At 43.4% G+C, this 23,548-nt stretch overlaps 1 protein-coding gene across 6 annotated transcripts in view; it reads right to left on the bottom strand.

Moving 5' to 3' along the window:
* VPS13D (vacuolar protein sorting 13 homolog D) overlaps positions 1-23,548 on the bottom strand; it is a 243,972-nt gene that overhangs the window by 202,673 nt on the left and 17,751 nt on the right. For all 6 annotated transcript variants that reach the window (XM_027598088.2, XM_027598452.2, XM_027598171.2 and 3 more), the window contains 15 exons: positions 22,136-22,240; positions 20,136-20,306; positions 19,600-19,700; positions 18,730-18,898; positions 18,482-18,583; positions 18,119-18,320; positions 16,799-16,978; positions 15,275-15,405; positions 14,364-14,439; positions 13,782-13,952; positions 12,191-12,321; positions 10,597-10,729; positions 6,367-8,580; positions 5,065-5,216; positions 562-1,593 (listed from right to left, as the gene is read on the bottom strand). In XM_027598088.2, the coding sequence (XP_027453889.2) occupies positions 562-1,593; positions 5,065-5,216; positions 6,367-8,580; positions 10,597-10,729; positions 12,191-12,321; positions 13,782-13,952; positions 14,364-14,439; positions 15,275-15,405; positions 16,799-16,978; positions 18,119-18,320; positions 18,482-18,583; positions 18,730-18,898; positions 19,600-19,700; positions 20,136-20,306; positions 22,136-22,240 (5,070 nt within the window). The remainder of the gene's footprint in view (positions 1-561; positions 1,594-5,064; positions 5,217-6,366; positions 8,581-10,596; positions 10,730-12,190; positions 12,322-13,781; positions 13,953-14,363; positions 14,440-15,274; positions 15,406-16,798; positions 16,979-18,118; positions 18,321-18,481; positions 18,584-18,729; positions 18,899-19,599; positions 19,701-20,135; positions 20,307-22,135; positions 22,241-23,548) is intronic.

The raw sequence follows: 23,548 nt of genomic DNA, 5'->3' as shown, positions 1-23,548 counted from the left end.
AGTTTGTCGATGAGAAAACTGGGGGAGAAGAATTAAAAACCGTGCCCAAGGCCACACAGCCAGAGGTTATGGCAAAAGTGCCAGGACTCAAACCCAGGCAGTCTGACGTGAGACTTCTTTCTCAGTGCTTGTCCTGTTGCCTCAGTGAAAGCCAACAATGTTCTGAGTGAGCAGGGACAGAGGACCAAAGCCACATTCTAGAGTAGCTACTAGGGGCCAGACACTTGGCCAGGGGCTTTACGTACATGACCTCACTTAGTTATCTTAACTAACTGGATGTCAGAAGACCAGCAACCTGAGACTCCCAAGACAACAGAGCATTCCACTGAACTGCACAACGCAAAGGAAAGACAAAAGGTTACTTAAACCATTTATTCTCCCAGCCTCCAGATGAGATTTATGCTAAAACCTTTTCTAAAATATTAACAGACATCCAAAAGACCATATATAGCTCCCCTGTCAACAGGATCTATTTCCTAGGGTAAATGAACAATGAGTGCATTTAAATAAACAAAGCAAAATTCATTCATAGAACTTCAAGGAGCCAAAGGGGAGTGATACCTTGAGGTCCAGCTTGGTGTTAACTGGATCCTGAAGTTCAGACTCCGGGAGAGCATCTGATTCTGACTTGACGTTTTGTAGAACGTCCTCAGGCAGTACCTTCATTGCGTGGTTGTCTGCAGTGGAGCCAATTCCAAAAAAATCTAGGATCACGACCCAGGTTTGCAGCGTGATCAGCACATCCAAGCAGTTAAAATCAACATCAATGTTCCGGTTAACTCGGTGATAACAGGAAGAGAATTCTGGATGTTTCTTATCCACCAAGAAGACATTGATATGTACCAAGGAATCATCAAATTTACTCTTTCCAGCAAGTGCCTTGGGCTCATCTACTGTTGGAGAAGGGGGTGGGGTCAAGGGACAGTCCTGGTCTTGGACTTCCTTTTGCTTCTTCCGGGACGCCGAGGTGGGTCTTTGATACAGCTGGAAGACATTAGGAGCTTCTTCCACGTGGGAAGGGAGAGACCGAGGCATGTCAGGATACTCCACATTGGATACCGAAGGACAAGACTGAGAAAGATATTCTTTTTGTGCTAAACTAGATGGCTTAGGGGCTCCCCGAGACACCATCAGGTTCTTATATTTGGAATCCGGATTCTTCTCCAGTAAGTCTTCCATCAGCAGAGAGCGCAGGGCAATCTGAATAGATAAAGTCTGAGGATGGTCTTTACTGAATTCCACCTCAAAATCCTGAAACTTTAAGCTCACAAGACCCTGGGCCCCCAAAGTCAGATCTCCACTTAACTGGACTTGAAGCTCTGAAATACAAAAGTTGGCTTGAATCTGGGTAAAAGATCTCACTTCCTTCAGAGACAAGGACTTTTGAGAAGAGTTAGAAAGCCTGGAGTGGCTGAACAATCCATTCTCCTTCCTTTCAATGGAAGGTTCTCCACTGGTACTGAGGGAAGGCAGAGGAGAATTAGGGCAAGGTGAGGAGACAGCACTGACTGGAAACTTATTCAGATCTTCACTATACACGAGATTGTCCAGCGTTTGTAAAACCTGCTCATACACATGCTTTGCTAACACCACCTGTAGTCAAAGAGAAGAATTCAGTTATTCCACCACTATGATGAATTGCACTCAGATGCACTGCCCACAAACTTCCAGAGTTGATGCTTATGGGTTTTCCCAAGATGTAATAAATTAGTTGACAGCAGGGACTATCCCTTCTGTTTCTTTTCTGTCCTCAGTGAACGCCAACAATGTTCTGAGTGAGCAGGGACAGAGGACCAAAACCACACTCTAGAGTAGCTACTAGGGGCCAGACACTCGGCTAGGGACTTTACGTACATTACCTCACTTAGTTATCTTAACTAATCGGATGACAGAAGACCAGCAACCTGCACCCCACAAAATAATCTTTACACAATCCCCAGTACCCCAAAAAATAATCTTTAAACAATCAGTGTTCAGTAAGTACTGTTGACTGTAGGCCTGAATCAGTAAAATCACTCTTTCTAACCCCACAAAAACAACTGCAGAAATGGATGGGAATACTGCCAAAAGCCCAATGTGGTGATACCACAGGACTGAGAAACAAGACTCCTGGTTCTACAACTCACTGATCATCACCTGCTGGCGTAATAACCTTTGTTCAGTTCAGCTAAACAAACAGAAAGTGCTTTGTAATGATAATAATAATAAGCCAAGATCACTTATGTTTCCTCTCCCGCTACTTTGTTTTTAATTATAACTTATTAAAAATTTTTTCACACAAGGGGCGCCTGGGTGGCTCAGTCATTAAGCGTCTGCCTTCAGCTCAGGTCATGATCCCAGGGTCCTGGGATCAAGCCCTGCATCAGGCTCCCTGCTCGACAGGAAGCCTGCTTCTCCCTCTCCCACTCCCCCTGCTTGTGTTCCCTCTCTCACGGTGTCTCTCTCTGTCAAATAAATAAAATTTAAAAAAAAAATTTTTTTTTCACACAAGGTTTTTATATACTTATTGGCAATTTTTTAACAGAGGAATTCCAAACATACAGAAACGACAACTGGTGGGCGCCTGGGTGGCTCAGTCGGTTAGGCGACTGCCTTTGGCTCAGGTCATGATCCTGGAGTCCTGGGATCGAGTCCCACATCGGGCTCCCTGCTCAGAGGGGAGTCTGCTTCTCCCTCTGACCCTCCCCCCTCTCATGCTCTCTCTCTCTCATTCTCTCTCTCAAATAAATAAATAAAATCTTAAAAAAAAAAAAAAAAGGAAATGACAACTGGAAAGTGATTGTTTTACAGACCCCAATGAACCAGTGTATCCCATCAGACCTCATCCGTGGAAGAAGCCCTTATATGAAGGACCGCCAGGGACTTTTACAATGGACAGACCGGGTTCTCGCACCTGCACACAATCATCAGTTTCAGCATTACTATCAGAGACAACCAAGCATTATGTGCCTCTTGATATAGTGCAGTATGACGCACACAGCCCCAACGATGAAGTGTTCTGGCCAAGAAAAAAAGAACCTGAATCCAGTTAAACCTGTAGAGTTAAGGTACAGTTTACGGGAAATGTGGGAGAACAAGTTGAGTGATGCCATAAACAAACAGCCAGATCCACAATGTGGGATAATCTACAGGGCAACTGACCTACTTCTCACAACGCAATAATAGGGTGGGGGAAAAAATGAGAGGGAAACTAAACCAAGACCCACACAACAGATCATGCAAACACAATGTACAGGGTCTCACTAGGATCCTGATTCAAAAAAACTAAAAGTGAAAAGACATTTTTTTTTAAATAATCAAAAATGTCTCTGAAATCTGAAAATGGATTAAAATTTATGATGTTACCACGGAATCCTCATTTGCACATGACAATACCATTATAGTTATGTAAGAAAATGCATGTGGACTATAGAGATACATTCCAAATACATAGCAGTAAAAATGGTATGACTCTGGGATTTGCCTTAAAATAGTTCACCAAAAGGGGAACCTAGGTGGCTCAGTCGGTTGAGCATCTGACTCTTGATTTCAGTTCAGGTCATAATCTCAGGATCGTGAGATCAAGCCCTGAGTCAGGTTCTGCACTGGGCGAGCAGCCTGCTTGAGATTCTCTCTCTCTCTCTCTCTCTCCCCCTCTAACCCTCCCCATACCCCCCCAAAAAATGAGAGAGAGACAAATGAGACAAATGTGGCAAAATATTGATAACTGCTGAATCGGAATGATGGGTTCATGAGGTTCATTAAATTATTCCACTGTTGTGTATGTTTTAAATTTTTCATAATAAAATATTTTAAAATTAGGGGCGCCTGAGTGGCTCAGTCGGTTAAGCGTCTGCCTTCGGCTCAGGTCATGATCCCAGCGTCCTGGGATGGAGCCCCGCATCGGGCTCCCTGCTCAGCGGGAAGCCCCTGCTTCTCCCTCTCCCACTCCCCCTGCTTGTGTTCCCTCTCTCGCTGTCTCTGTCTCTGTCAAATAAGTATATAAAATCTTTAAAAAAAATAAAAATTAAAATTAAAAAAACAAAGTATTTTAAAATTATCAAATTAATTGTAACTTTTAGAAGAGTTTCATCAAAAACCACAGTAAGTGAATGGTAACCATAAGAATATAAGTCAACATAATCCAAAGGAAGTCATGCCATATGCTAGATTTAAGGTGAAAAAGTCACCCTAGTAGCCACTACTGGTAATGCAAAAGTGTAGCCAAGACAGGAAGGCTTTGAGGAAAGTTCTCTCACCCAGGGACCCATATTCAGGAATCACTGATGCCAAAAGATACACATGTTCTGTGAAGAGCACTCCTGAGTTACCCCAGAGCAGTTGCCAGATACAGACTAGTGACCAGTTACTGCCCCAGGCTAGGATCCACGATCCTAAGATCCTGCCTGTCCCTGCTGTCTTATAATGATATGCTCTTTGCGCTCGTCCCTGTCGAAGCAGGAAAAACAACACTTTTGAAGGAAATAGGATGACAGCTGTATACACATGTACCCACCACACACACAGGCATACTCACTACCCACAAGCATGTGCACGCGTGTGCACGCACACGCACACACACACACACACACACACACACACACACAAAATCCCTATCCTGGCCCATTTCATTTCAAAGAGGGCAAGACTAAGTCTCCCTTGAGAGGGTCTGTCAACAGCTCAAATAATCAGATTGTTTTACAGGCTGAGCCACATATGACAAGAACTAGATCCTCCTGGGAAAGACAGGCTCTGACTTTTTAAGCAATAACTGCTTGTTTTTGAATGCCAACGGAATTAAAGATCTGCCTCCTCTCTCTATAGAATTCACAGTTCCTCCACATGAAGAGGGCCAATAAGACTGATTCCCCAGCGATGAAAGGACACGATGAAAAGGCTCCACATTCACAGAACAAGTTACCAACAGTCATAGACACAGTCACAATGTCTCTTTGAATTTACGTATTTTCCTTCTCACATTTTATATATACAAATATACAAGATATGAACATATTAATATGATAACAAATATAAAGTAAATATAGGACTTCAACTGCCCAGACATGAAAATCAACAGGTGTTTACCTGAACTGGGTTGACAAATTTCCCTTCGATCTTCATGATGCTAGAAGTTCCCAAGTCATCTGGACTAAGGGAGAAAGTCAATTCAGATTCTCTCTCTATAGGAATCTTCTCCAGTTTAAACTGAATGGTAGTGTTGTTCAGGATGTGAAAAGCTGCCATGACAGAGAGAAAATGACTGATTGGAAATACTAATATTTACTGAATTGTTGCTGAAGTGTAGGGTATATAAAATAGAGCCCATGCATTACCCTTAGACCCAAAGGGCAGAACAGCCTGGCACCTGGGGTCTACGACTGAGTGCAAACTCATAGCAAGACCAAGATCAAACCTCATAGCAAACAGAGGTACAATATAAATTTATACACAAAATGAAACAATATTTTTCATGACACGCTCCATTTGGTGGCTTCAAAATACGATGTTGCAAACATCAATCCAGGCCAGGTCTCTAAGCTTCTTATTAGCCTCCCAAGCCAGCATTTTCCAAACTGAACTGCTCCTTCCCTACCCAGCTTTCAATTACAGATTGATCCCTCTTACTGGACCTACATCAAAGTCGAGAACAATTATCAGGTTCTGAGTGAACATCTTTTATCCCAAGCAGAAAAAGCAATCTTTAGGTAAGGATGTAAGTAAATTGGTGAATTAACATCTGAGAACCACAGATGGAGAAATTCTCAAAGGCATGAATTTCTTCACCAATAAGTAAAGCCAGGCTTTAGGGCCCACCAGATGTCTGTGGATGCCAAGACTAATAGATTGAACTGTTTGGTTTTAGCAGATCAGATTGAGGACACAAATACACGCATTTTATTCCTAGGACCCTGGACCAATCCATTACAGAAGATGGTAGAATACTGAAAGGGAAATATAACATCCACAGACTAAATTTCATATTCCACTTTTGTCAACCCCTCCAGCTAACCTGGACTACAATATTTAACTAACAAAAATCTACAGCTTACAACTGAAAAAATCAGATGTATTTGACCAAATTAAATAATACTCTAACAGACTCCACCCTTTGAAGCATCCCTGTAAATGGGCACTCATCCAATGTTAAAAGGGGCCACTTAAAAAAAAAAAAATTCTTGTTTTGTCAAATCTGGTATCCAATGGGGAAAACTGAAAACATACCAACCTGATATGAAGCATGGTATTAAAATTCTATTTTGATTTCTTAAATATTCACTGGGGATAATTCTAAAAGAAAAGGGTTTTGTTGTTGTTTTAAGCAAAGTACCACACACGCTGGGTTTGGAATATTTTGACAAAATGAGACAAAAGATTTACACTCCTCACCTTGACCTCTATGCAAAGATTCAAAGAAATCATGTCGGGTGAAATGAGCTTCCTCCTGACTGTTGGCACTGGCAGACCCAGAAGGAGAACAAAATGCCCGGCTTACTTCAGACCCAGGACCCTCTCTGCCTGCCAACTGGGTACAATTCAAAGAATATAACTTAATGTCTTTAATTTCTACCCGCAGACGGTCACTTCTGGACTCATCATCTCCTGACACAAAATTCTGGATGAATATTTGTCCCAAGTGTCCCACCAACAACTCAGGACTCCCGGGCTTCCGAGGGATAGACACAACAGGGGATTCAATGTTTATGTTCAAGATTAGCTTTACGGTGTCAGAATGAGACCCAGAGAGGCCAAACCCATACATTTCATTCTCTTCTAAGATAAAGGATTCTCGAGTCTTCCTTGGCGTTTCAAAGAGTGACACCATCTCACTGTACTCGGCCGTCTTGGTAGCTAGTACCGTAGTGACTTTGGTAGCTGCGCTTTTCAGCATACTTCGAAAATTTTCTTCCAGCTCATCCATGGACAACGTCAACTCCTTCAAAAATTTAGCAGAGTGGTTATAATGCAAGGAAGCCATCTTGAGGTTGAGAAAACACTCCTGTTTAGACTTCTCAACAAAGGTGAAACTCAAAGCTTCGCTGAGGGCCGCATCTTCCATTCTAACAAACACAGATTCAAAGTAGCCAATGTCGCTGACGATATTTTCATAGCCTATGGAACTCCCAATGCTGACAACATACTGGTTCTTAACATTATCTTGTGTCAAATCCATAAGCTGCAAACAGCCGAGAGAACCATTCATGTCAAATGCACTACCCATGGAGACATTAACTTTGGTGCCACCAATACTTGCAGTCGCAATTTTTCTGCCATATTTCTCGCCATTTGCCATCCCCACTGTCCGAAGGAGCAGTAAGTTAAGCCTGTGGATTTCCACGGCAACCTCGGTGTTCTGTTCATATGTGGCTTGATAAGTTCCTTCCTCCCTAAAGCTTCTTTCAAAATCAGTCATTAAAGGCTGAGGACTCAAATCATCTTTTTCCTTGGGAAAAGATTTTTGAAGAAAACCAATCAGCTCCACAATTGTCTCTGGATTTAGGATAATATCCAGATTATTCACCTGTAATGAAATCACCTGAAGAGTGCTGTCCAAATTCATCGACGGGCACTCTGAACTCACAAACTGATATTCCAATTTGATGAGGGACTCCTGTTCTTTGGTGAGAATTTTGTCAAGTGAAACACCCGCAGTCGATGGGTCATTCAGTGTGGCAGCATTAGTCAGGTGGGCCGCATTGGATCCAGAGACAGGAGACTGGGCCCTGCTATCCCGGAGGCTTCCTGTTGGGATATCAAAGCTCAAGTTCTTATGTGAAGCCATCAAAAGGTCAAAATCAGCACCGTACGTCTGCATCGTGTCCACCAGGAGCAATCCGTGAACAGTCAGGGAGACCTCAACATCGTAAGGCCTCTTCACAAAGTGAGCATTGGTCCCAAACACCTTGAGCACGGAAATGTACCGGCCATTGCTCTCAACACCAAGCTGCATGCAGTTCACCTTAAATTCAGCCAGGAGGAGCTGTGACTCCACCAGAACCTCCCGGGTATGCTGCTCCAACATCACAAAGCTCTGGGTTAAATTCATTACTGAGTCTTGCAAACTTCCCCGCTGCCCGCCTTGGGGAAAAATCTTCTCTTTTAACTGAGTGTCCGAAGTCTTCATTTCTGGGGTGGTCAGGAGAGCAAAGCAATTCTTGAGAGCAGATATTTTATCTTCATTGATGTGGATTTTCAAGTCTGGTAGGTTGCCTGAGAGCACAGCTCCCGGGTACTTGGGATCTGAAGTATAAATCAACCGACGTTCTAACTGTAGGTGAACATTGAATTTCTCAACCACGTGGGTTGGTCCCACATCAATATCCTGGACGTGCTTCCAATTGTCCTTCACTCGTCCAACCATGATCTGGAGGTCCATAAATGACAAGGAGTACCTCTCATACATCTTCGTGCTCATTAGATGGGCCTGAAGCTGCTCTGCGCTGAATCCAACCCCAGAAAATGGAGGTGTTTTCCCTCCATTGCCGCTGCTTGTCTCAGGAGGGGGGGTGTTCGGAGGTGTGGCAAGAGGCGTCTTATATTCATCATCACTGAACTGGTTCTCTTCAGATGCTAGCCCATCCCCACTTCTCCTCTTGGAGTCATCTGCAGATAAAAAAGAGAAGATTCAAAGTATACGTCTGCTCCTTTCTTACTCTTTCCTTTAATGTAATAATTAAGGAACAAGAGAGAATCAACCAACCCCAATTTAAAAAAACACAGGGATGAAAACTCTACGCATGATATTCTGATTTTACCATTTATTCAATGTAAACTTATCTAGTAATTTTGAAATCAAAACACAAAAGAGAAAAGATGGAGGCCCGCTGACAACAGAACACAGGTCAGGGAGCAGAAACCAACGAATGACCTGCTTCCCTACCCCGTCACAAGCTGCTCTCACCAGCCATTCCTGCACCACTCTCCATCATCAATGCTGTCTGTTTGCCTTTCCCTGCATTTGTCTCTATGTTCCTTTTGTTCCCCCACTGGAATGTTGCAAAGGAACCCAGGTCTCACCTGCCTTACTCAACAACACCCTGAGTGCCCAGAGCAGTGCTTGCAAGCAGTAACTGCTCAGCGTCACATTCGAGCCTGACTTCACAATTCAACCCTTCTCTTCTACAGACTTCCACAAGTCCAGTCTTTTACCACTCAGTGCTGAGTCAACTACAAAATCACACCACTGGGTTCTGTCACCCACGTCTCTGTTCCATGTTTATGGTTTACAAGTTCAAGTAGGTGCTTTCCGGGATTGTGAGATCCTTTTCTTCAGATCTAATTCCCTTTTAACATTCCCCGTAGCACCAAACTTTCCCACTCCTGTTTGAATCCTCTACCTCTTCTCTTTTGGGTGGCTCTTCTCAGTAAAGATAAGGTTGAGATTATTTGAGAAGCTTCCTCAATCTCTTACCCCATGAATCCTCTTTCTTCCTGCCCATCTCAAGGTAAACAATAAATATTTTTTGGATCTAGTAACAGTAATGAAATAACCTTCCAGGAGTCTCTTTTTATCTATGTCCCTAATATCCCTAAATAAATTAAACCTCTATTTCTGAAATGAAGTTCTGAGAAATAGTGTTTCTTAAAATCCAAAATGTTGCATGAGAAATACAAATAAAAACCACAATTAGATACCACTTCACACTCATTAAAAAAAAAACATGGCTATAATCCAAAAGACAGATAACAGCAAGTGTTGGCAAGGATTTAGAGAAATTTAAAACCCTCATACATTGCTGGTAAGATAGTAAAATGGTGCCACCCTTTTGGAAAACAATCTGGCAGTTCCTCAAAATGAAGTCACCGTATGACCCAGCAATTCCACACTGAAGTATACACAAGAGACTGAAAATATGTCTACACAAAAGTCTGTACACGAATGTTCACAGCAGCATTATTCGTAGTGGCCAAAAAGCAGAAACAACCCAAATGTCCACCAGTTGATGAATGCATAAACAAAATGTGGTATATTCACACAAAGGAATATTATTCAACCACAAGTAGGAATGAAGCACAACAAGCTACAACATAGATAAATCTCGAAAACATTAACGCTAAGTGAAAAAAGTCAGACATAAAAAACCACAATTGTGTGACTGCATTCATATGAAATGTTCAGAATAGTCAAATCCACAGAGATAGAAAGATTAATGGTTGGCAGGGCATAGGAGAAGGGGTAATGGAGAGTGACAGCTGAAGGGTCTGGAATGTCTTCACAGGATGATGAAAACGTTCTGGGATTAGGTAACAGTAAATTGCATGATTCTGTCAATAACCCAATAACAATTAAACTGTCCATTTTAAAAACGTATCCCAATGCAGCTATCATAAAAGAAGTAACAAGTGAACTTTGGGGTTAAATGGTCATAAAAAGCCCTCTTTTTTGCAACAGAGATTGAGAGAGAATCTCAAGCAGCTCCACACTCTGCGCGGAGCCCAACTTGGGGCTCTATCTCACCACCCTGAGATCATGAGCTGAGCTGAAATCAAGAGTCGGATGCTTAACCGACTGAGCCATCCAGGTGCCCCTAAAAAGCCTTTTTTAAGCTTTACTTGGTTAAGCATAGACAGATCAACCCCTGCAGGGTATGTCTTCACCACTTCGCATTCACACGGTACCTTGGGTATTTGTCAACAGCATTCTCCCCAGATCCACAACAACTAACACAGGATTCTTGAATTTGAAATCATCAGGAAAGATCACCTGAGGGGCAGAAATATCTAGTCGCACGGTCCACCTTTTACTCTCCTCCTGTAGAAGCAAAATAAACCATAAATAACAAAACCACAACTGTGAAAGCTAAACAGCTTTACCGGTTGGGCTCAAGCCTTTCTGAAAGCCACACCCAGGCGTTACAGGATAACTTAAAAGTCTATAGTATTAGAGCAAAAAGTTTAAAACAAAAGTAGATCCCAATGCTTAAGGATTTGAGACATTACCACAGGCAAATGTTTAAAGTGGGAGGAAAAAAAAATTAGCAAATTACTAGACTGGGGTTGTCTGCTCTTTGATTGTGATGATCCATGGTTTGAGAAAGATCATGCTTCTAAATTTATAGGGCTTACTATATCTTACCTATCTCACAGTATTGTAGAAATTATGGAATTCCAACAAACAGAGAAACTCAAATATTTTTACTTCTTCACAGACATTGGCAACCATGAACTTTCATGTCCAAGTATCTTAGTGGAAACCATAAGCTTTGACATTTGATATATAAAAAAAAATACCAAGTCATGAGTGTGTTCACTGTTCTTCCCTGAAACTAAAATTAGCCTCACATACATGGATGTAGTAAAAAGCTAATCTATGTAAATGGTATCAAAAAGAAACATCTCTAACATAAGAGAATACTAACTGCTGCCTTTGTGTTGAAACACACACACACAAGAAACAAAAAACAGGACTAATTCTTCATCCCATACCACAGTCAGTACCATTTTACTTGGAACATTGCTGCTGTCCCTTACGCTTACAGGGGCTCTGCTCTCTGAAGGGAGCCAGGCTCTCCCTCTCCACCTACTGCTGCATCTGAGCAGTGCACCTCCGTGCCACCATGCTAGAGACAGTTTTGCCCAACTGCTAAGGTGTTTCTCCTGGTCTATGGCATCCTCGCATCAGCTGGCCACTTAGCATCACAAAGGGACTATCACACCTGGGAATCAAAACTGGGGCACCATTCCAGGCGTTTTTCTTCCAATAATCATAAGTGAAGGGGGGTGCTCTTAAGTGAAACATTTGTAAATTATCAGGTCTAGAAAATGGACGAGTCTTAAGAGTGTTCCAAGACAGACACAGGGAAGAAACATGGTCTAGTCCCAGCCACTCGTTTTTTTTTTTTTTAAAGATTTTATTTATTTATTTGAGAGACAGAGAGAATGAGAGAGAAAGCACATGAGAGGGGGGAGGGTCAGAGGGAGAAGCAGACTCTCTGCCGAGCAGGGAGTCCGATGCGGGACTCGATCCAGGGACTCCAGGATCATGACCTGAGCCGAAGGCAGTCGCTTAACCAACTGAGCCACCCAGGCGCCCCCAGCCACTCGTTTTTATTCTTGACACCCTGACTGTAAAAGCCATGAGATTTTGTTTTTTGCTAGCTAAGAAGGATTTCATATTTTCAGTGAACTTCATGTTTGTAGTTGAAACAAGCATGCTTAACTAGAGGAGGTGAAGAACCTGACAGAGGGAATGCCTGCCCCCTGCCCCACTTACGATGAAATCACCCACTAGCAAACGATCGAGCGTTTGTCGGATTTCCGCCTTGGTCTGCATCTTCAGTTTGTTATACTGTCTTCGGGCAGCTTCTGCCACTCTCAGCTCAAGTTCAGACTGATAACCAAAACCTGCAAGATTAGAGACGCATGCGAGAAGTGAGTATTTTCAAACGGCCGGGTGGAAAAGACCACTGCAACATCTATTCTCACCACACATTTCCACCGAAGCTAAAAAACCATCTGCACAACAACCATCCCTACTCCCACCTGTGCCGGCACTGCGTACGGTAACCGGAAGCAATGATGGGGCCCTGCCATGGGGGAAAGGCACCTAAGTTACTAGAATTTTCTTGAACCATTTTCCAAATGATCCCAGACTATTGTAAATCTTGAAAGCATACCACTAACGTTAAAAGAGAAAGTGGAATTTGGAAGGAAATGCCTTCTAGATTCTATCAGGGACAGAGCAATAAAGCCACAGCATTTATGGCTGTTGTTGACATGAAGACTCAAAAACTGGACCAAAAACTAAAATAGCTCCATTGTTGGGTGCCTGGGTGGCTCAGTCGTTAAGCGTCTGCCTGCGGCTCAGGTCACGATCCCAGGGTCCTGGGATCGAGCCCCACATCAGGCTCCCTGCTCAGCGGAAAGCCTCTCCCACTCCCCCTGCTTGTGTTCGCTCTCTCACTATCTCTCTCTTTGTCAAATAAATAAATAAAATCTTTAAAAAAATAAAAGTAAATAAAATAAAAAATAAAAATAAAAATAAGGGCGCCTGGGTGGCTCAGTTGGTTAAGCGACTGCCTTCAGCTCAGGTCATGATCCTGGAGTCCCTGGATCGAGTCCCGCATCGGGCTCCCTGCTCAGCAGGGAGTCTGCTTCTCCCTCTGACCCTCCCCCCTCTCATGTGCTCTCTCTCTCATTCTGTCTCAAGTAAATAAATAAAATCTTTTAAAAAATAAATAAATAAATAAAATAAAATAAAATAGCTCCATTGTTGTAAGGAGGGAGAGAGGGGATACGTTAGGAAAGAACTATTGTTTTATCAACTTCCCTGTCAATGAAAGTGCTTTTTCCGCTCCTCCTATCTCAAATCTCTCCTGGACACAAAGGGAGGCAGGAATAAAGCAATGATGACATAGAGCAGCGCAAGGATGAGTTCTACAGTATTTCACGCTGCACCAAACAAGTGAAACACACCACTGACCCTGCCATTTAGAGGGAAGTTCTTTTTTTAGAGGAAAGTTCTTGAACGTTCCTCCTAAACTCACTGGCCTAAAATATCCTGGGTAGCCAAGGAAACCACCATCCTAATAGAATGGGAAGAATTTTTAAAAATATGCTAAATGGAAGCAAAGACAAAGAAAATATTTAGGGATATGGTTCCTTTTTGAAAAAGTAACTTTCCAAGGACATCTACTTTGTTTCCCTAACTAAGGACAACCCTATCCACATGCCCTCCAAGCCTTTATGATTCCAGACACTAGCAGGTCACTTAGGTGTATAATAACCCTTGTCCAAAGCACTAAAAATGACAAGAAAGGTATCCATAGAAAGTAACATAAGATCAAACAAACAAAAAAGTTAACCTGAGGTATGAACCTTTCCCTTGTAGAAAAAGTCGGCTACTTTTTTAATAGCCTGGGGATTATATATGATGTTCAAGGGCCTCGTGCTGACATTCAGCCGCCTCTCAAAATGGCTGTGCACTGGATTTCTCTCATACAGCATCTCAAAAACCGGGTCATCTGGGTCCGCAGCTAAAGGGAAGAACCAGAGAAAGAAAATGGAACACAGCAAAAACAATCGCCTTATTCTTCATAAGCTGTAAGGAATTCTGGAAAAAAGACATTTTCCAAATTATTTTCCAATTAGTTCTCATTTATGAAAATTTTATAAAACAGAGACCCTAATGAGGACTGCCTCTAATTTTCAACAGGAATCTTCAAGACTGGGTTGTTGTATTCACTCCCATTATGGAAACCCAGGCCCCGGAAGCCCTACAGGCTGACACAGGTCACACACAGGTTAACAGAGAACACGGACTCCGAGACAAACACAGATCCACACAACAAACCGCTGAGCCAAAACAGGACACACTCCCTCTAAGACTACTGATCTGCAATCATCTTATTTCTAAAGATTAGTTTTAAGAACATATGACAAATTACCAGGATTATGGTCACTTCTGTCTGCAGATGTTGTTTGGAGACCAAAAGACTGTGAGACTCTGCCAACTTCTTTTTGCTATTAAAACATACACAAAATGCATAAATGTCAGGTGAGAGAGGACAGTTCGCCATGCACACACTTCCTCAAGTTCTGCCCTTCAGCATCACTCTCGCTTAGCACAACCAAATCGAAACTCATCTGACATCGGATTAGAGGACTTGCAGACTGACCTCTCTCATCTGTGCCCTTCTCTAAGCTAAAATGGACTGTATGCTACTCTGCGGTCAGCGCGTTTAATGAATGATTCCTTAATGAGTAGGAAGTACGTACGGCCCTTTAGACTCTCACGCTGCACTCCCAGCCTCTCCTCAATCCACACTCTAAAAAAATCACAGACAGAGCAAGTGGCTAAATGCTCAACTATTCTGATCATATCTCTGCCAACTTAATGAGATCAAAGATCTAATTAGTAAAGTCTGTTGAATATAAAAGATTACATATATATAGATAACTTGAAGTGGTTCTCTTGGAACTCCGGAAAAGATGAGACTTTCCATCAGTGACTTAGGGTAAGAATGCATGAAAATGAATTCCAGACAGAGGAGATGCGAACATTGACCTTGAAATGCAGAAAATAGTGGTGCTGATGGCATTTTCTTCCAAAACAGAGCAAACTACCCCACGGCAGCCATGACAAAGGAGAGGAAGAAAGCACTGCCGGAAATCCCTCCGACATTCACTCTCTGACAAATTAAAAACCGTTACTGACTTCCAGTTTGTTTTTAATCAGCCCATCTGTCTCAAGATGACCAAATGTCAGAATGAACGGTAACATTACCTGTCACTTGCCCAAGACAGATCACAGTTCACCCCACCCAGGATGGAGCGTCCATCCCACCACTGTACGTACTGAATTTGGGAACACCAGAAGGGGAAACATGGTGCCTTCTGTGGCCAGGTCTCGAAGAAACAGTCCACCCAACCGCACTGAGAGCAAGGAGGAATTTCTTCGAGGAAGAGATTCTGCTAGTAGCTTCACATCTACAAAAACATCAACGTAAGACTTGACAGTATGCCATGACAACCTGAAGTATCTTAAAAAGTATGAAATATAATGTTTTACAGAGGACGATTAAATATCATGAAGTCTTTTTCGTTGAAAGTAGAACTAAAAATCCTACCTACATATTGTTGTGTCCATATAAATCTCTCTATATAACGACATACAGAATATTAGAAGTTTCCTCGCAGAATGAATTCTAAACAGAGCATGTTACCATTGAGTTCAAGCAATCTGCTGGCTCACACTAAGTTTATGATACCTCAGCTCTCACAATTATAAAGTCAAACAAACTGGCTTTTTTTTTTTTTTTGGTTGTTTACCTTTAAATTACTGAGATAAATGCCTATTTTATACACCAAAATAAAAGTATACGTGAGATGTAAAAACACCAGCATGTGCATAGTTATTTATACACCTTTTTTTTTTTTTTAAGATTTTATTTATTCATTTGAGACACAGAGATACAGAGAGAGAGAGAGAGAGAGAGATTGAGAGAGAGAGAGAGAGAGAGAGAGAGAGAGAGCATGAGCAGGGAGAGAGGCAGAGGGAGAGGGAGAAGCAGGTTCCTCGCCGAGCCAGGAGCCCGATGTGGGGCTCGATCCCAGGACCCTGGGATCATGACCTGAGCCGAAGGCAGACGCTTAACCATCTGAGCCACCCAGGCGCCCCTTATTTATACACCTTTAATTCCAAGTCACAAACACATGTCAGACATGGTCAATCCTCATTATTCGTGGGTTCTATGTTTGTGAATTCTTCTACTCACTAAAACTTATTTACAACCCCGAAATCCATCCTCGCAGTGCTTCTGAGGACATGTGCAGAGCAGAAACACACCACCTAATGTGCATGCTCGCAGCTAAGGGTGAACCAGGTAACACTGCTCTGCCCTCTTGGTTTAGCGTGGCTCATACTGCACACACATGCCCCTCTCGTGCTCTACTGAGTGCCAAGTTGTTGGCGTTTCTGTGCTTTTTGTTGGTGATTTCACGGCTTAAAACGGTCTCCACACTGCAGTGCCAGGCCTTCCAGCAGATAAGCTTCACTCAGGCCCTAGTTACAGTGCCGCGGCCAAGTTCAGTATTAATGAATCCACGATATACATGAAATAAGCTGTCTTTACACACAGACACACATTAACACAGGGTTCTGTACCAATCTGCTGGTGAATGTTATGATCAGAGGCTCGCAGGCACCTAAGACTGTATCTCCCCGCCAACAACCCCCACCTTGCCCCAGCAGCGACTCAGCATTCAACCATCCTGTGCTCACAGCAACTTGCTAGAACGTAAGGACCACAAATAAGGAGACTCGAGCAAACACGGGCACCAGGGAAGAGTGGCAACAGCCGGGGGCTCTGCGGGGCAGCACCTGAGAACTCGAGCTGCATGAAGGCGCGCTCCTCCATCCGCAGGCCTCCCAGCTCCTGGTGCAGCAGCGTCACGGTGCCCCGCTGCAGCTGCACATTCAGTCGGGCAAACACCAGGTCCCGCTTCGTGTACGCGCTCAGACAGGATGCGTCGGCGGTGGGGTCAAAAAACTCCTCAGTGCCTGAGCATGAGGAAGGAAAGATGTTAGAGGAATGCACGGGAAAATTCAAAAAGCACCACCAGGCGCAGAGATCACAGTGATGATGACATTATTTAATAGTTTTCCCCAGGAAGAACTCCAAAGTCATGGGCAACTGCTTCATTCCTAATGTAAAATGATCCCACTGTCTTATAAGAGATCTTATCAGGGGCATCTGGTCAGCTCAGTCGGTTGAGTGTCTGCCTTTGGCTCAGGTCGTAATCCCGGGGTCCTGGGATCAAGTCCCACATCCCTCTCCCTCTGCCTCTGTCTCTCTCTCATGAATAAATAAATTTTAAAGATTTTTAAAGATCTCATCAGCTCATTCTCCAGTGAGGGAAGAAGTGAAGATTCAGGACACAGTACAGCATAAACAGCGCTGCCCAGCACCGTGAAATGCTCTACGTCTGCACCGCAGGCTCAGAAGCCACCAACCACAGGTGACTTTGAGCTCCATGGCCAACGTGCCTAGTGTCACTGAGGGGAAAAAAAGAATGTTTTTCTTTTAATTTTAATTAATCTGAATTTCAATAGCCATCCGCTTGAAAATGAGTAAACAAATCTATGGTGTTACAAGTCAGGAAAAAGATTATAATGTGCAGGACAGTGACCGCAAAAAACACACAAAGCCCTCTGGGGTGCTGATTTGTTCTATTTCTCTACCAGTGTGCAGGTTGTACAGGAAGTATGTGACTCTGGAAGTCACTGATCTATATAAGTATGGTGTGTGCATGTTAAATATGTTTGCTTCAATTAAATATTTTTTTTAAAAATATAAATAGATAGCCATAAGTGTGGGTGTAAAGAGTGGCTTTGGATTGATCTTCAAGCTTCAGAGTTTAAACCTTCTGACTTGCTCAGTTCTCTTACGATCGCTGCCTCTCAGCTCTGAAACTGTGCTCAGTATTCAAATTCAGCAATGAAGCTGCAAATGAAGTATCTCTCAAAAACTTCCTCCATCTGAATCTATGAACATGAGACAAACTGTTTTACAAATGTCTACTTCTTTTATTTGAAAAATACCATGGGCTGTTGCACAAATAACAGACGAGTTTTTACGAGACAAGTGTCTCCCTTCACGACAGCCAAGGGCAGGAAAGCGAAGGCCCTCGCCCACCTTACCTAGGATCTCCTCGGGAGTCCACTGTTCGTGCTGCTCTGCTGACAGCCCCTCGACTGGTCTCCCCTCAGGGCTCTGCTGCCCATACCAGCCACCCCAGCCAGGAAACCAGGACTGAAGGTACTGGAGCATCCCACTGCCTCCACTGGCCTCTGGATCCCCAGGAGAGTCTCCTGGAGAATCCAACTGAGGCTCTCGTAGGCTCTGCGTCAACCAGAAATGAACAAATATGAGTCTCCAGAGACAGAAACAAGCTGTAATGTGCCACTGATTCTTCTCTGTCCCCCCGAGAAGCACAGCACATCAAAATGAGCCACTCTGAGCGTGGTGAGTCTGAGCACATCTTCTCACAGAGGATTTCTTACCTCTGCCAGTTCTTCTTGTTTGTGAAATCGTTCATGAACCAGTTCACGCAAAATCTTCAATTCCTCAAAGCTCTGTTCCTCCTCAATCCGACGCATCTCCTCCTGTTTGGGTTAAAACAAAACAGGTCTTAGAGCTCCAGAGAAACTGGACACCTTCACAAACCCCTACAAGTACTGGGAGGGAACCGATCTGCCTCCCCACGTACCCACTGGAAGCCAAGAAACGATGAAGATAACAGTCCCCTCACCCTGTCGTCTGCATGAAGCAAGCCTCCTTTCAGCTTGCTGAAGTATTTGTCAGTGTAAGACACAGCATCGCGGGCCCGGTGTAACAAGAAGTCCCAAGTACAACGCTTCCTCTCCTCTCTGATTTCATTCAGGTTAGCATTCAGAGCAAAATACCACCATTCTCGGCAGCTGAGATGTTTCATAACAATGTTAATTACTTCTTACACAAAGAACTTCAATAATAGATTCTCAACTTAGGCATCATTAATAATATATTACTCAATTGGTGTGAATTACCCATAATATCAGTCCTGTCCACTGACAGATAATCAACTGGTGACTACAAGGTAAAGACTATCTTAAGATAACTGGCAAGGATTTGGATACTAAAGATTTTAAATGGCATACTTCAGAAAAGCCATGGAAATACACAGGATCTTTAAAATTTTTAATATATTGGATCAGTCAAGTCTATCACTGCAACAGGAAAAGATTCCTTTTTGCTACAGAAGTTATAAGGTGTACTACATAAGTGCTGCCCAAACAGCATGGGACCACAGACATAGGAAAGCAGGTTCAGAGAGCACTACAAAGTACTTCCTACACAGTCAGATCCCACCGGAGCAACAGTGGTCGACTTGCTAAGTGAGACCGAGAGGACCTTAACTCCACTGCGCTCCAGCTGAGAGTAAATCCACACCAACGAAATATACAGTAAGAACGTCAATGCAAGTCAACCACAGAAATGACATTTTAAAGGCCAGAAAAATCAACTGTATTTTAGCTCCAGCCATGTGCCAGGGACAGTGAGGCCCATTTCTGATCCACGGCCAAGGACAGTCACACTCTACAATGCATCTCAGAGGCACAGGTCACTTGCAAGCCCTTACTTCTCAGACACGGCCACTTTGGGCTTCCATCTTCGGAACTTCACCTGCCTCTCCTTTCGTTCCAGCTCCTTGAGGAATTCCATGATTTGCCGGTACTGCAGCTTTTCAGCAGAGGTTAAGAGAGAAAAACTGGGTTAATGCTGACATGTTTCTTTTACTCAGTTAACACCCATCTCTACCGAGGACAGTTCGTGTTGGTCAAGCCACTGAATGGAAATCCAATGCGCACTGGAGACCACGTTTCAGCACCACGTGGCACTTCTCTCTGACCACGGACGGTGAAGTATTCATATTTACTGTATGTCCTGGCCTCTGCTCAGCGCTTCAAAACCAAATCAAAACTAACCAGACAGCAACACAGTCCAACCGTATAACACACAGTGGGTGCTACACCCACCACAGTGTTGGTCTCACGGGCACTTTCTTTCCCGCTGGGGTGCTGTGAAGAGTATCGAGACCCTTCTATCACCGTGCTTCCTTCACCCAGTTACTGGTCCCACAGAGGGAGTATAAGCCACTGGGTAGAAAAAGAGTACCTGAGAGAGTTTCAAGGGGATGGTCTCCAGATGAATATCGCACTCGATCCGGGGAGTGTGCCGAGACCTCAGAGGCTCTTTGGAGCAGTTTCTCTTCAAAAGAGCGGATGCGCACACAGGCTCCAGGATGTAGTGATGATCGCGGCTCTCCATGCTCTTGTCCATGGCCTCCTGAGTGTCATAAGAACGTCTGTCATTATGGCAAATGTTTTCAGGATCAAGTCACATGCTGGTATGTTACCTAATTTACCACCTATTACCTCAGAATCCCAAACAGAACAAAATTTCTAGCATTTTTAAAAATTTTATCTATATCTCTTATTAGGTAAAACATTCACATGGTTCAAAACTGAAAGGCAAAAACAGGTGAAATACCTCCTTCCGACTCCCATCGTCCAGCCAGCCAATTATTCTCCCCAGAGGCAACCAGTAATACCAGTTTCTTCTGGAGAGTGCCAGAGGCTTTCTGCATATGTTCAGACAGATCCATGATCTTCTGGTTTTTTTAACCAGTCTCACATAAGTGGTACATACGCTCTTACCTCAGTTCTTTAAACTTAATACTAAATCTTAGAGACTAGGGGCACCTGGGTGGCTCAGTCGTTAAGCGTCTGCCTTCGGCTCAGGTCGTGATCCCAGGGTCCTGGGATTGAGACCCGCATCAGGCTCCCTGCTCAGCAAGGAGCCTGCTTCTCCCTCTCTCACTCCCCCTGCTTGTGTTCCCTCTCTCGCTTTGTCTCTCTCTGTCAAATAAATAAATAAAGTCTTTAAATAAATTAATTAATTAATCTTAGAGGCTATTCCATATTCATCATAAAGATCTTTGTTCTCATTTTTTATAACTGCATACAGTTCTTCTGTATGATGTACGGTATTTATTTAATTGAATTGGCAAAACAAAACCTGTACAACAGCATGCAAGCCAAAGAAAATCTTAGGTGAGGGTGAAAAGTCCTTTTTCTGCATTCTACTTAAACCACCTACAATTTCTTTACCAAGAGATTAAACTCAGAATTTTTTATTCTTCACAAACAGTAATACTTTATGCCCCATGATTTTAATGCCTTTCTAAGTATTTCCTAAAGGAATACCACCAAAGGTGAAGTTTCAATATACACAGAATAAGAAAGCTCTTCTTTAAGAGTCAGAGCTGGTGCTTTATTCATTTAAAATCTGGACAGCAATTTTGCGATGGCTTAAAGAATACGTAACTATAATATGTTAGGTGTATACCATGGAATACTATGCAGGAGTCAAAAGCAATGAACCAGGAATATAAACAGCAACATCCATCAATCTTAAAAACACATACTGGAGTGGTTGGGGGTGGGAGGGATGGGGTGGCTGGGTGATAGATATTGGGGAGGGTATGTGCTACGGTGAGCGCTGTGAATTGTGCAAGACTGTTGAATCACAGATCTGTACTTCTGAAACAAATAACGCAACATATTTTAAGAAAAAAGAAAAAGAAGAAGATAACAGGAGAGGAAGAAAAGGGGAGTATGTCAGAGGGGGAGACGAACCATGAGAGATGATGGACTCTGAAAAACAAACTGAGGGTTCTAGAGGGGAGGGGGGTAGGGGGATGGGTTAGCCTGGTGATGGGTATTGAGGAGGGCACGTTCTGCATGGAGCACTGGGTGTTATGAACAAACAATGAATCATGGAACACTGCACCAAAAACTAATGATGTAATATATGGTGATTAACATAACAATAAAAAAATTAAAAAAAAAAACACAGTTTTAAGTGAAAAAAAGAAAACAAAGAAACCTAGAATGCAATACAAACATGAAACATACACAAAACACTATATATTGTTCAGAATTACATGCATATCAAGTACCTCAAGCAAACCCACTTGAGAATGGATGCCCTTGGAGGAAGACGGGCATGGGAATGGCAACCAGAGCCACAGAGAACAGAAACCTACGTGGCGGTGGCCCCAAACTCTTTACTATTGTACTGTGTTACCATAAAGCCTTCTGCCAGAATCATACCTGTAACTCCACCTGGGGCAAATCCCCCAACAAAGTGCAATCGACATCCCAATAGACGCTAAACTCTGCCACATCTAGTTGCTTTTTCCGCATTAATTTCTGTACCTGAGGTAAAACAGGGAAGAAAAAAAACATGCTCTCTGTACTCACAAACTTATTCATTCATTCAACAAACCATTTCTGAGGAGGCACGCATCAGCACTTTGCAAGGTGCTGGGGATACAAAAGCGAATCAAAACAGTTTTGTTCTTACAGTGTTCAAAATCCAGCTAACTGGGGATACAAACATGCAACATTTTTAACTAAGCGGAGGGAAGCAGAAGAAGAATACCTATGATGCTATGAGCAAACAAAAGAGAAAATGTCACCGCATGGATGAGCATCAAAAGATGTATACGGTTCCCGCCCAGGGCAGGGTAGGAGGGAAGGATGGGGACACACGTCGAAGTGTTGGGCCCACCATACAGAAGGCCTGGTGTCTCCAGAGGACGGTGACTACATCTGTGTCATGGGAGCACTGTACTCATGGTGTGAGGGCAGGACTGGTACACACATTTGGAGTGGGGAGTTAAGTGCTGACAAAAGCAGCTTGGAATGCTACTAGGTATCCTGGGTTAAGCAGTTTCCCTCCCCCCAAAAATCCATGTCCTCCTAGAACTTGTGAAGGGGACGTTATTGGAAATAGGGTCCTTACAGATGTAATCAAATTAAAACGAGGTCATACTGGATGAGGGTGGGCCCTAATCTAATGACTGGGGTCCTTCTAAGAAGAGAAGGCAGACACACAGGGGAGAAGACCATGGGAAGATGGAGGCAGAGATGGAAGGGATGCATCCACAAGCCAAGGAACTCAAAGGCAAACACCAGAAGCAAGGAGGCACGGATTCTCCCTCAGAGCCTCTGGAAAAACCGGCCCTGCAAACCCCTTGATTCTGGACTTCAGGCCTCCAAAACTAAAGAGGATAAATTTCTGTTGTCTTAAACCATTTCACTTGTGGTGATTTGTTGTTAAGGCAGCCCTAGGAAACGAATATGCTAGGAAAGGAAGTTTATGCTGCACCAAGGAGTTTGGACTTCATACTTTAAGAGCCCTGGAGCCGCTGAGGGTTGTGCTATAGGCATGCCACCAGGGTCAGGGATGTGTTTGAGAAACAGGACTCTGGCAACAGTGCAGAGTGGAGCTTCCCTCCTTGGTGTGCTAGAGAAAAAGAGTCATGAGTGTTATCAGGAAATAGGCAAGTTTATAGGGTCAAGTTACATTTAGAAATATCTGGCTCACCACCTCCAACCCCCAGCAGCCGCATGCATTTGCCCCAGCATCCTGTCCAAATGATATCTTTTTTCCTATGTGTGCCGTGATGTGGAAAAGGCTAGGAAGCACTGGGTTACAAAGAATCAAGGGCCTGGGATGGA

Source organism: Zalophus californianus, chromosome 4 (genome assembly GCF_009762305.2).
Source record: "Zalophus californianus isolate mZalCal1 chromosome 4, mZalCal1.pri.v2, whole genome shotgun sequence".
Lineage (NCBI taxonomy): Eukaryota > Metazoa > Chordata > Mammalia > Carnivora > Otariidae > Zalophus > Zalophus californianus.
This window is presented reverse-complemented; position numbering and strand designations above follow the sequence as displayed.